This window comes from Lutra lutra, chromosome 13, assembly GCF_902655055.1.
Source record: "Lutra lutra chromosome 13, mLutLut1.2, whole genome shotgun sequence".
In the NCBI taxonomy this organism is placed as follows: domain Eukaryota; kingdom Metazoa; phylum Chordata; class Mammalia; order Carnivora; family Mustelidae; genus Lutra; species Lutra lutra.
The window spans coordinates 27,663,051-27,677,092 of NC_062290.1; the positions used below are offsets into that span (position 1 = coordinate 27,663,051).

Consider the following 14,042-nt stretch of genomic DNA (forward strand, 5'->3'; position numbering starts at 1 on the left):
GGGAAAAGAAAGGAAAAAAAGAAAAAACAATACTATGAGCACCCTAGAAACTCCCCTCATGCCCATTTCTAGACAGTTTCATCTGCTAAAGATATCCACTATGCTGAAGGCAAAATTTGATTTTTTTTGAAGATTTTATTTATTTGAGAGAGAGAATGAGAGAGACAGACAGAGAGAGAGAGAGAGAGCATGAGTGGGGGAGGGTAAAAGGGAGAAGCAGGCTCCCCGCTGAGCAGGGAGCCCAACACCGGGCTCCATCCCAGGACCCTGAGATCATGACCTGAGCCAAAGGCAGATGCTTAACTGACTGAGCCACCTAGGCACTCCTCTTTAAAAATTTTTTAAAAAGATCGGGGCGCCTGGGTGGCTCAGTGGGTTAAGCCGCTGCCTTCGGCTCAGGTCATGATCTCAGGGTCCTGGGATCGAGTCCCGCATCGGGCTCTCTGCTCAGTGGGGAGCCTGCTTCCCTCTCTCTCTCTCTCTCTCTCTGCCTGCCTCTCTGTCTACTTGTGATCTCTCTCTGTCAAATAAATAAATAAATAAAAATCTTAAAAAAAATTTTTTTTTTAAAGATTTAATTTTTAGGTAATCTCTATATCCATTGTGGGCTCAAACGTACAACCCCAAAGTCAAGGGTTGCTTACTTCTCTGAATAAACCAGCCAGGTGCCCCAAACTCAAGCAAATTTTCTAAATGAAATACTGGGGACACGATTCCAGAAATATATTTTAGTATCTACACAATCATACACATATATTATTGATCATTCACTTGCTCACCATTATATCTTGGACTCCCCCTGGGTTCTTGCTAGAGTACATACTTTCTTAGTGGTTTTTCCAGTAAGAGATTGTGGGCGGTAAACAAGTTGGCTTTTACATTTAAAAAAAAAAAGTATTTATTTTAACCCTGCTCTTTGAAGAGCATCCGGCTGGCTGGTGAATTTCAGGCTGCCCGGTGTTTTCCTTCAGCATTTTGAGTGTATTGTTAACAGAATCTGTCACTTCTGTCCACGCAATCCCTCAACCTCTCTTTCGTAGGCTGTTTTTTCCTTTCTTCCTTACTGTGGTGCAGTTACGCTATGGGGTTTCTGGATAGAAAGTTATTTTTATTTTCTTGCCAATCATTCAGTGAGGTTTTTCCGTTCCAGTTTTCATTCATTTCATTTCTGGAAAATTATTGGTCCTTTCATTTTCAAACATCGCTGTTCATACCCTGGTTTCTTTTGCAACTTCCACTGAATATACTTCTAAACTTCTCATTCTACCCCCCACGATCCTTCCTTCTGAATTAATCCTCTCTCTTAATCCAGTACCCATTGAGATAATTTATTGATGACTTAATTTATTGATGACTTAATTTATTGATGACTTAATCCAGTACCCATTGAGATAATTATTTGATGGTTATTAGGATTATTTTTTACTTCCAATAATTATATGTTTCACTTTCAAGATTACCAATTTTTTTTCAAATCTTCCTGTTCTTGTTCCGTAAATGTTACTTCCTTCCTCAAGTCTTTCAGCAGTTAACATATTATTTTTAAGTTCTCAGATTGATCTCTACATCCTCAGGGATTCATTCTTTGATTTGTCGAATTTACCAACCTTTTTTAAAGATAATACACTTCTTCACGAGTGTAGAACATTTTAAAGAGCTGTTCTTGCTTGGTAGCTCTCCTTCAGAGGTGTCCTTAACTTTTCACATGATCTAGATCTGCCTCAGCCCTGGTCCCAATGGGCTTCACAGGTCCAAACCTGGTTGGTCTTATAGAAGCAGATCAATCTGAATCTTGTTCTCCATATTAATGGTTTAATTTTGGATTTTACATCAATATTGTATAGACTCGGTTCCTATGTCCCATCTGCTTCTTTACTTTTCACATATAAGTTCAAAAACAAAACCCATGTCCAAAGCATTTTAATAAACAACATATTTCATTTAAGAAGAAGCTGCATTTTTGGGGGGATAATCAACCTGAGGGTAAATGACTAAAGACCTACAAACTACAGGGGGGTAAATGACACCAGGTGTCTGCTGGCTGTCCACAAATCTCTTCTCACTGTCATATTTTATGTCTATGAATGGATCTTTAGTACCGTGCTTCCACGACACGAGCCCCTTGTAGTATCTCCATTCCAGATCCCTTAGATCCATGAATTGTTTCTCTGCAAAGAATCACATTTTCAAAGAATTACATGAAGGTGTTATTTAACCTTCAGTTATTCAGAGATGCTTCTTGGACAGAATGAAATTTTGATGAACTTGAGTCTCTTCCTTTTGGTAGAAAGCTGTTTCTAGAGCTTTACAAATGAAGCAGGCACCTATGGTGTTCATCTGTCTAAAGCCCTCCTCCAAATGGGGAGCTGGATGGGCCTGGCTAACTGGGCTGGAGCAGACACTAGCAGGTGGAGGAGTCTCATTCAGTGCCTGGATCCTAATAATGGACAAATGGAGAGATCTACAGAGCACCGAGATCAAGAGATCAAGAGAGAGGAGAAAAGGATCCTGATGAGTGTTTAAAACAAGGACAAAGATTTATCAGAAGTCCATAGGTTGTTAGTGTCATTTCTTCCAAGATGCTGGTTTAAGCCCTGGGTATAAAGGGCTGTGGCTAGCTACTCTTTCAGGACCTACCAATTTGGGGCATCACTAGTAATTATAATCCCTTCAAGAAGCCAATGAACCATGGAAAGTCAGGCCAAGATACACTGCATATTCTCTTATTCAGCAGTCATTTTCCTTTCCCTTCCTTTCAGTTTCTTTAATGACTAACCAAAATGTAAACCACCCTCCCTCCCCAAAAAGAACAGCAACAAAAAAAGAGCAAGGCATGAGGTAGACACTTGAGTATAAAACCAGAGGCCCAAGAGTCAAGGAGATGAGTTTGAGGAACAGAAGGTGAATAATGGATACAGCAAACAAGCAGGAGGGCTGGTTTAATTCTCTCTTATCATTCTTCCTGTATGGTGATACTTGAGCAGGTCTGTTATGGTCCAGATATGTTCCCTGCACCAATCAGGCCTCCAACCCTGTCCTGGAAGGGCCCGAGCTTTGGTATACGTTCTGTAAGTGCTTGAAGTAGGAGACCGGGGCCAGAGACTGTCCCCTGAGTTCCTACCTTCCCTAGTGGAACAGATACTGTAGCAAGCTGTTGGTGCTGAACACTGGTGGTCAACAGTGTCTCCCTAAGGGCAATTACCGAGTGTCAGGAGTTTGACAAGATTTTAGCAGGCTTGGCATTGGAAGATCTGGTCATAGAAGGAACAGAAGGATGTATTTGACAAGAGAAGCCCACAAAGTTGATGATTTTGATTACTACAGAGCTTTATGCTCTGATCTGTGGTACACACTACAGATAGTTGGCTCACTGCATACCCATTGCAATCCTCTTCTGTCTTCCTCTACCAGAGAGGATGAAAAGCTAAGATCTCTATTCACCACCCAGCAGTAAGGGGTGGCTCTTGGACACAATTCTGACCCATGAGATGTAGGGAGAAGTCCTGGAGGAGGAGTGTTCTGAGGAAGTTTGGCTTCCCTATTAAAAGAGGACACAAGTAGCCAATGTGGCCCTTCTCCTTTTGCTGCCTGGAATGTGGCCGTAGTACCTGGAGGTGAAGGAGGCATCTTTTGACCATGAAGACAAAAGCTGTACACAAAAAGACGGTGGAGCCTGGGTCCTTGACAGTATCAAAAGCATTGCTCCAACATTTGTCTGTCTACCTCCAGACTTCTAAGTACATAAGAAAAATAATCTTTATTTGGTTTCTCTGTCATTTTTGGTCAAACACATTCCTAACCTACATAGTCCTACAGTATTTAGCCTGAGCAAGAGGAGCTGATATGATAGAAGGACAAAATGGTAGCACCCATTCTCTTTTCCTTCCCCAGGGCTTGATGCTAGTAAGGATATGTTCAATAATATTCTTTGGTATACCAAGACCCCTAAAGTCCTCGTGGCTGAGAATACTTTAGGTACTGGCTGACTGATAAAATGACAGTAATACCGGACAATATAGGAGAGGAAAAGATGAATTGTTGCAATACCAATTAAACCTAAGAAATTACTGGATGGTCTCCATATGGATGCCTACACCTGGCTTCACGCATATTCCTTGAATAGATAGGATGTGTACTTGAAATTCTGCCTATAGGATCTAAGGAAATGAGGTCAAGAAGACAGAGAAGAAACCCCAACAGGGTCTGGAAGGCCACAAGAGAGACCTCTAGAAGTTAGGTTGCAAGGAGACAAGCCATACATTGGGGATAAAGGACAATTTGGCTTCTGCCGATGGCAAAACCATAAACATCCCTATCAGATACCCAAAGCCCTCAGCACTTTTTCAATAGGCTCCTTGGCAGGACTAATTAATTCCTAATATTTTCCATACTTTTTCCTTTCTGGTCCCAGACTTTACCTCATGTACTTCTGTGGATTCGCTAGGCCATTCCTACAATTGCCCTGATTTCTACTCCTGCCTGGGCTCCAGAACACACAAAGTATGACTCTATCAAAGGGATCTGAAACCTGCATTAGACTCTGTCAAGACATCAGTGTGGGGAGTTACAGCAAAGACTGTTCTGGCATCTTGGACCAAATATGAGCAGAGTAATCAATCAATGCCTTTGAATTTGTTCTTCTGACTCTGCCACTACTTTTAGTATAAAAATGGTGCTGTCAAAATATTTGCTGTGCAAATGGTTTTATCTTGAGTCAAGAACCTACTTTAGGAAGGTTCAAATATTTCATATCATTGACTTAATCTATTTTTTACAGCTACCTAGAATGACAAATTATTACCTCCCTCAAATTAAGGAAAATGAAGACCTTATAAGACACCCCCTTCTCATTGAAACTCACCATCATATATTTTATATATTTTTAACTTTTTCTAAATAGTTTTTTTTAAAAGAACATCTTCCTATTAAAGTGTCAGAAATGAAAGGAGGAGTTTCCTCTTGTTGTTTGTAGAGATGTATCAATAATGAAAGGGTATGAGTTCCTGAAAAAATATCTAAAAATACCCCCTCTCAATTGCACTAAAGCCAAGATACTTTAGAAAAATAAGCCATTATTTAGTAAACATTTGGCTAAGTTCATAATAGTTATGGGTGACTTAGAGTCCAAGTTTAACTAGCTAATATTATAAAAGTGACTTTAAGTACCACACCCAAAATATTCCTTTGCAAGACTGGAATGTTCCAGTCTCTTTTCTCTACTTCCCATTGGCACTGTAGGCAGCAGGCACATCAGCCACGAGCCCCAGAACTGCAAGATTCCCGTGGGTCACCATGTGACTATTTCAGCTCTCATAACCTAAGTAAATGTTGCAATAAGATTTCCACGAATTTCCCCCCATATAGCCTCCTCTGTTTAAATTACCTGGATCAACTAAGAAGTACTTAGCAATTCTGTCTGCAAAGACAAAATTTTCTGGCCTGATCCTGGAAATGCCCAGCATGCCTAATATGTTGGCACCCTGAGTCTTCTCCTTTACGGGGACGGGGACCGGTGATGAGGATTTGGAGTGTTCGATGAGAATCTCATAGGGAAAAGTGTGTGCGGGAGGAGGAATCCCATGCCGGAAGAGCCTCTGCTGGGATCTGGTGAGTCTCTCCACCCGAGAGCGCGAAGGGGTCAACAAGGTTCGGTACAGGATTTCAGTCATAGAGTCTGGTTTCTCCTCCTCTCTTCTCACCACCTTGCACACGAAAAGAGGCTGGGGGTCTTCTTCCCTCATGTCGTCGGTTCCACTAATTGACATGGCATTCAGGTTTTGACTAAGCATTTTCTGCGCTTCGCTCAGTGAAATACCGTGAGTTTTTAGGAGATTTGATTTCTTGCTCTCCTTAGTAAAGTCCTCAACAAAAGCATACAATTCTGGCAGCTGCGGGAGGGAAAAAGGCGGGAAGTCAGGAGACAGGATGAAAATGTAATTGGTAGACTCACAAACCCTGGAACAAAAGGATACCAAGGAATCATGAAAACAGAAGCATCTGTCTTTGGAAGCTATCTCTGCCTAACGAACCCGAGCTAAGGGTGGCAATGTCAAATCTCATAGTCATTCCCAGAAAGGGGTATTATTAGACACAGCACTTAAACCATGAAATGGGCCCATTAGACTTGAATCGGAAAGTCTGTAAGATCTTTCCAATGTAAAGTATGATGAGCTGCCATGGAGAGAGAGAGAGAGAGAGAGAGAGAGAGAGAGAGAGAGCGAGCTGTGGAGGCTTATAGCCTTTGTTTGGAGTAAGGCTATGTTTTCTCTCTTTTTCTTGTTCTTTTTTTTTTTTTTTAAGGTTACATTTCTTTTAAGGAAGAAAGAGAGCCAGATAATACAGATATCAAAGCTTCATCCCGGTTTCCGAAGGTCTCAGAATGTTCCAGAATGCAGTGCAAAGGAAGCTCTAAGAGTCCCTATTCATTGGGATATTTTACTAATGCAAAGAGTTAACTTGGCGGAGTGTTTGGGAATAGTTGTTGGCAGAGAAAACAATAAAGAATTCCTTAGAATACCTTCCTTACCCAAAATCCTATACTGAAGGAATAAAATCTCATTTTCTCCAGCATCGGGCCTACCAACTCCATTATTCCTAAGGAAGTTCTTAAGCCATTCAACTGGAAGGCCAGAAAGGCCAAAGTGAGAACCCAAATTTGGGTCATCAGTCCAGGGCACTTTCCCTTCACTCCTAGGCCTGTTCTGCATCAGAGCAACAAATCCCAAGAGGGCAGAGGTGGGAGAATGGCTTAGCTCTCGCACGCACCCGCCCTGGAAATGCTGCATTTCACTGTGACCAAAGAGCATCAGTCAGTCGATGAAGGGGAATGTTTGTATTCCCTGGGCCCCCCAAGAACATCACCGGGTATTGCAGTAGCTCAAACCGTTACAATTTTTTTTTTTTCAAACTGTCACAATTTTTGAATATCGTTTGCCCTGTGGAGTACTGCAGAATTGTAAGCACCTACCGAACACCCGGGAGACTCTGCCGCCGCCCCGCTTTCCTCCGGATTGGTGTCATTACTAAGAAACATCGTGAGGGGACTTTGTCCTCGGATTCCTGAGAAAGCAGTAGAAGAGGAGACAGACGGAGTGGAAAACAAACAACCCAGCCAAGTACAAGGCAGGAGGGTGGGGCATGGGTAACGCTTTTTATGTGCCCAGAACTTTGTAGGTGGGACACTTGCTAAAATTTTACACCATTTTAAGTTTTCTTTTGTTTTCTTCTTACCCTAGGTCTATCAAATGACTCACATGCCAAACAAATATTTTCTCTGAAACACCTCAAATTCGTACATGACATATATGTTCTGACATTTAATACTAATTAAAAGAATCCTACATGGGTTGTTTAATGTTTTTGTCTTACATATCTCGGTCAATTTCCAGTTTATCTAAAGAAAAACTCCCTTATTTCTTACCCAGGAAAAGTGCTTTATTTTTATTTATTTTTATTATTTGTTTATTTATTATTCGAGAGAGAGAGTGAGAGAGAGCCTGAGAGGGGAGAAGGTCAGAGGGAGAAGCAGACTCCCCATGGAGGTGGGAGCCTGAAGCGGGACTCGATCCCGGGATTCCAGGATTATGACCTGAGCCGAAGGCAGTTGCCCATCCAACTGAGCCACCCAGGCGCCCCTGGAAAAGTGCTTTTTATTCAGGAGGAGAGGGCTAATAAAACAATAACAATTTACATTTTGAAACGATTTGCTTTGGGCCAGATATGCCGGTATGCAGTTTACAAAAGGAATTGTGTTAAATTTCTTCGTGAGGAGTTGGAAATGTCTACGGAATATTTACAGTTGGTCTCATCAGCGGGAGCAGTTCAGGATGCTCCCACTTTTTTTTAAAGATTTTATTTATTTATTTGACAGGCAGAGATCACAAGTAGGCAGAGAGGCAGGCAGAGAGAGAGGGGGAAACAGGCTCCCTGCTGAGCCAAGAGCCCCATGGGGGGCTTGATCCTAGGACCCTGGGATCATGACTTGAGCCGAAGGCAGAGGCTTAACCCACTGAGAAACCCAGGCGCCCCTAGGATGTTCCCATATTTTTAAAAAAGATTTTATTTATTTAGATAACAAGAGAGTGAGTGGAGGGGGGTAGAGGGACAGGAAGACAGAATCTCAAGCAGACCACCCACTCAGCATAGATCCTGAGGTGGGGCTTGATTCCAGCAACCTGAGACCATGACCTGAGCCAAAATCAAGAATTGGGTGCTCAGCCAACTGAGCCAATCAGGTGCCCCCGTCTGCTCCCACATGTGACCCTGGGCTGGCTTTATGGTTGGCCTTGACCAACAGCATACAAGTATAAGCTCTGAGGGCCCGAGCCTAGGCAGTAAGCTTTGCAGCTTCACGTCACACTCTTGGAATCCCTAGCCACCACGCAAAGAGGTCCAGCTATCCTTCTGGGAACACCAAGGGGAGCTGAGAGCCAGCACCAGCCACTAGACAGGTATGCGAGGCCATCTTGCATCACCCAGCCCCATTTGTGCCTCCAGATGGCTACAGCTGCCTGAGCAACTCCAGACCATCCCAAATGGAGAACAGCAGCCACCCAGCTACGCCAGCCAACTCCAAAATTATGGCAAATAATGAATTACAGATGTTTCAAGACACTAAGGTTTGAGTGGACTGTTACATAGCAATAAATAGCAGATAAACTCCATAATCCTTCACATTCCTGGTTTAATTTATTCCAGTGAATCCTCTGTTGGAGATAAGGGAATGTGTGAGGGACAATATCTTCCTTGGTACCACTATACCCACACGGGTAACTACAATAATTGGGATAAGGATCAGAGATGAACTAACAATACTCTTGGTGTTTGGGGTGAAGTAAAAACAATGAAATTCTTCTTCTTTCCCAAGAAAACAGAAAAACCCAGAATGAATACATTTATATATGAATATATTTCTATTCATTCTGGGTTTTTCTATTTTGCTTAGTAAGAAGGAAAAAACCAACATATATTTGAATATGTAGTCCTTCTGGGATATCTATCGATATATGTACCTACCTATTACTTGGATATACATATATCCAAATGTATTACAGTCACTAGTAAGTACACTGTATCAATATATATGACCAAAGGAAAAAAAGAAAGCAATATAATACAGCATGATGATTCCCTTTCCTACGTTTGCATAGTGGCCTCATAGATAGATCTATCATTGACCAGTTAAAAGAAGACTTGATTGTGCTTTTTTTTTTTAAATCGTACTTTCCTTTTGTTATTTCTTGCAAAGGAAAATATTTCTCTAACTGGTTTCATCTAAAACCTCTCATTGTCTCCTGGGCACCCATTACCCCTGCCTTCCAGTGGTGCCACCCACCGTGAGAGGGTTGTCTTTTCCCATGACCAATGGACAATACATTGCTCTCCCCTTTCCTCTCCCTAACAGAGCTTGACTTAACCCCTCTACACACACACACACACACACACACACACACACACACCGAACTTTATTCAGAATTTCTGATGCATGGGGCACCTGGGTGGCTCAGTTGGTTAGGCATCTGCCTTTGGTTTGGGTCATGATCCCAGGGTCTTGGGATCAAGTCCTGCATCAGGCTCCCTGCTCAGCAGAGAGGCTGCTTTTCCCTCTCCCTCTGCCCGCCACTCTCCCTACCTGTGCTCTCTGTCAAATAAAAAAATAAAAATCTTAAAAAAATAAAATGAATGAGGGGTGCCTGGGTGGCTCAGTGGGTTAAGCCTCTGCCTTTGGCTCAGGTCAGGATCTCAGGGTCCTGGGATTGAGCCCTAAATCAGGCTTCTGCTCAGAGGGGAGCTTGCTTCCCCCTCTCTCTCTGCCTGCCTCTCTGGCTACTTGTGATCTCTCTCTGTCAAATAAATAAATAAAATCTTTAAAAGTAAATAAATAAAATAAAATGAATGCTATTCATGGATGACGGGGAATGAAGTTCTGATATATGCTACAGCATGATAAACCTTGAAAAATTAGGCTAAGTGAAATAAGCAATTCACCAAAGGCCACATATTATATGATTGCATTGATATAAAATTTATAAAATAGGCAAATCCATAGAGACAGGAAGTACATTAACAGGAACTAGCCTAAGGCTGGGGGGCATGCAGGAATGGGGAACGACTGCTAATCAATCTGGGTTTTTTGGGGGGGTGATAAAAATTCTAAAATTGATTGGGTGATGATTGCACAACTCTCTGAATATAATTAAAATTATTGAACTGTGCTCTTTGAAAGAATTTAATGGTATGCGAATTGTTTGCTAATAAGACTTAAAAATGCTTTGGAGAGAAAATGATAGTTATGAAAGATAGACTAAGGAGATGCAAAATATTGAACTGGTTACCCCATAAGAAAAAACCCCAAATCACAGAATAGAAAAATATTTAAAATTAAAATTCAAGAAGATTTTCCTGGAATTAAGGATTTGAATCTGTGTATTAAAATATCAGAATGGCTAGCACTAAAACATATTCTAGTAAAGTAATTGAGTTTCAGGAAAAAAAGAAAACAAGAGTTAGTTTTATCTAGCAACAGTCAGACAAAAACACAAAAAAGCAAAACAAAGTTTGAGCCAAGGATTTTTCCATTTATTTAAGCTATGTTTGAAAGAATAAAAGCTTGGGGCACCTGGGTGGCTCAGTGGGTTAGGCCTCTGCCTTCGGCTCAGGTCATGATCTCAGGGTCCTGGGATCGAGCCCCACATTGGGCTCTCTGCTCAGCAAGGAGCCTGCTTTCCCCTCTCCCTCTCTGCCTGCCTCTCTGCCTACTTGTGATCTCTGTCTGTCAAATAAATAAATAAAATCTTTAAAGAAAAAGAAAAAAAAAGAATAAAAGCTCAAGAAAAAATTTTGATCTTGCAAGAACTCAGGAAATATTGTTCCCATGAGTCCTTGAGAGAACTATCAGTTGACTGATGGACTTCAAGCAGCCAAGAGAAGAATGGACTTCAGAACTTAAGAATCTTCTAGCAGTAGGGCAAGTTTGCTTGTAAGGGAAAACTACAATGCATATATTCTCTGAACCTAGGATTCCTACTCCTAAATATCTATTCTTACATTTGAGAAACATTTCCATAGATGCCAATGAAACATAACCGGTTATTCAGGGCAACAACTTTGTAACAGTAATAGACTGAAAACAACTTCAGCGTCCTAGGAGAAGGAGGGGTCAAACAAACCCAATGCCCACCCACAGTATAAAGGATAATTTGTGCTTTTTCATACAATGGAATACTCTTCAGCAAAAGATTTTGTACTTTATGTTACAATGTATGTAACGCTCAAGTATAAGCAAACAATCTATAAGGTTAGGAGTCACAATAGCGTTTACCTTGGGAGGGGTCCATACTGGAACATGAGAATTCCACAGCTCTGGTAATATTTTGTTTACTTGATCTGAATGCTACTTGTGTGTAACTGATAGAAATCCACTGAGCTTTGCCTTTATAATCCATGAACATTTTCATATGTGTCTCAGACATCGGGGCACCTGGCTGGCTCAGTCAGAATACCATGTGACTCTTGATCTCAGGGTCGCGTGTTCAAAGCCCAGTTTGGGCACAGAGATTATTTAAATAAATAAAAATTTTAAAAAAAGATATTAACAGAAACTTTACCTAAGATGGAGAAAAACAATTTCCAGGGAAAATCTTGACTTTTCAGGGAAAAGTGAAGAAAAATCTATTCACACTGTTCTTGGGCAACCAGTGGGTCTGGAGGTAACTCAATACTGAACAATTAATGATAGTGGAAAGGATCCAGTATGCTAAATAGATGTCACAACATAGGACAAAAACACATTGGAGGGGAAGTATACAACAAGTAAAATCTAGGTTAAGGATATTCTAAGACAAAACATGGAACCACGGTTGACAATCGTGTAACTGTTTCATGGAAATTTATGATATTTTTCTACTTTTCCTTCAATTTTTAAATTATATTCTTATCTCCACATTTTTTGCAATTCTACTTTTGTTTGCAATTTGTCATAATAATTTTTTAAATTTATTATTATATTTAATATATATAATATATATAATATATATTAATATATTTATATTATTAAATTATTATAAATTATTTTATTTTAAATTATTTTATTTAATAAATATTTATTTATTTTAAATTAGTTTATGGACAAATTACTCAAGAAAACAAGGCAATTTTATAATCAAAATTCTCCATGCTCTCAGTAGTTGTTGAATCACTATATTGTACACTCTACATTAACAATATGGCAATTAAAAAAAAAAGCTTAATAAAAAAAAAATCTTAAAAAATATTCTCCATGTGCTGAGAGAAAAGAAAACGTAGGTTCTGTGAAAAAGAAGGGATAAGACAATAGAATATATTGGGGGTGGGGGGAAAGATCAAAGGCTTTAGGACTGCATAGAAGATGATAATTATAAAAAAATGGTAAAGAATCAACATACATATACTTGCTCCTACTAAAGAAGAAAACAGAAAAAAATGTTAAAAGGTATAATTTTTTAACTTTGCTAAATGAAAGGCCCATAATAATTATAGTAACTGAAAAAGTAGTAAGAATGATAGACATGGAGCTACATAATGTCAAGGAAAATAATAACTGCAAACAGATACAGTGTTTACAATGTGTCAGACACTGCTCTGAGTTCTTTAATGTATTAACTAACTTGATATTCATAAAAATGAGTAGATGCTATTATCAGCCCCGCCTTACAAATTGGGGATGGAGGTATAGGTAGGTTAAGGGCAAAGATAAAGACATTAAAATTATTTCATGTTGATGAGCTGTTTGGAAAAGAGGCAAGCTTATAGAACACTTGGAAGAATACAGCCTTCTTGGCAATCTGGCAATATCTATTAACATTCAAAAAAATTTTTTTATGACTCCACAGGTGAGTTTCTTGAAATTTTTCCTGCAAAAATTGTTGGCCAAGTGTATAAATTATGAACCAAACTTTTCATGCAGCATTGTTTATAATAACAAGAAATAAAAAGAATTAAGATAATCAGAGGTAAGGCAGACAAATGCAGAGAAAGTGGGGCCCATCTCTCCTGGAACTATCACAATGATATACCTCCTGTATTGTAGTTATGTTTGCCCAAAATTTCCCCTTTGCTTATGATCATTTATATTTGGGTTTCTGTCCTCCCCAGCCCAATTCTGGTAAATATATTTGTTGTATAAAGAGCTTTTTAAACCATTAAGAAAAAGATAAACAACTCATTAGAAAAAAAATAGAAAAATAGTCAAAGGGCTTGAAGAGGAAATTCTCACAATTAAGAATGATGAATAAAGTCAGTGAACACAACAATATTCTCAATTAACAGGAAATTACTTGCAAATACATATAAAATGAGGTTTTAACACCATCAGGTTGGTAAATGTCAATATAATGATAATGTCCATTTACGGAGAGTAACTCTCATTCAATGTTAGTCCAAACTTTAGAGAAAAATCTGGCAATGTGCCCTGGAATATGTGGGCTCTTAGAACTAATGGTGCTATTTCTAGGGATATGTGCTAAAGAATAACCAGAAAATTGGACAAAGGATGCTCATTTTCAATGGCTCATAATATTAAAAAGCTGAAATAGGGAATTAAATCAGTAAGAGATTAACTTTTGAAAATCATTTAAACTACCATTCCGTGTAACCATTAAAAAGGAAAAGGAATTTAAAAAATATTTTTCTTGGAGGGAAAGGTGGTGATGGAAAAGGAGGCCCTAGGTTTGCCTTGTCCCATGAATACAACTAGATTACTATCAAATCATCTTAAATACCCCAGAGATCGATCATAAGGCTGGCAGAGCAAACTCCACAACTAAATGTGGAGAAGGCCACACTGAAGAAGGTAGGAAGGGTAGACACACATGACGCACTTATCATGGTGAGGACAGAGTAATGTATAAGATTGCTGAATCACTATATTGGTGGTGCAGACAGAGTAATATATAAGATTGCTGAATCACTATATTGGACACCTGAAATTACTAAAAACTTTTTTTTTCTTTAAATGAAAACAAAAAGTAGTAGAACCATATGCACACTATGATCTTGTTTCCGTC

The 14,042-nt window shown here is 39.6% G+C and overlaps 1 protein-coding gene across 4 annotated transcripts in view; it reads right to left on the reverse strand.

Moving 5' to 3' along the window:
* Nucleotides 1–505: 505 nt before the first annotated feature.
* C13H9orf153 (chromosome 13 C9orf153 homolog) overlaps nucleotides 506–14,042 on the reverse strand; it is a 32,487-nt gene continuing 18,950 nt past the window's right edge. For 3 of the 4 annotated variants that reach the window (XM_047699843.1, XM_047699841.1, XM_047699844.1), the window contains 3 exons: nucleotides 6,968–7,059; nucleotides 5,384–5,888; nucleotides 506–2,168 (listed from right to left, as the gene is read on the reverse strand). In XM_047699843.1, the coding sequence (XP_047555799.1) occupies nucleotides 1,942–2,168; nucleotides 5,384–5,888; nucleotides 6,968–7,033 (798 nt within the window). In that variant the 5' untranslated portion in view covers nucleotides 7,034–7,059 and the 3' untranslated portion in view covers nucleotides 506–1,941. Of the gene's footprint in view, nucleotides 2,169–5,383; nucleotides 5,956–6,967; nucleotides 7,060–14,042 lie in introns of all 4 variants that reach the window. The other variant, XM_047699840.1, reaches the window with a different exon arrangement.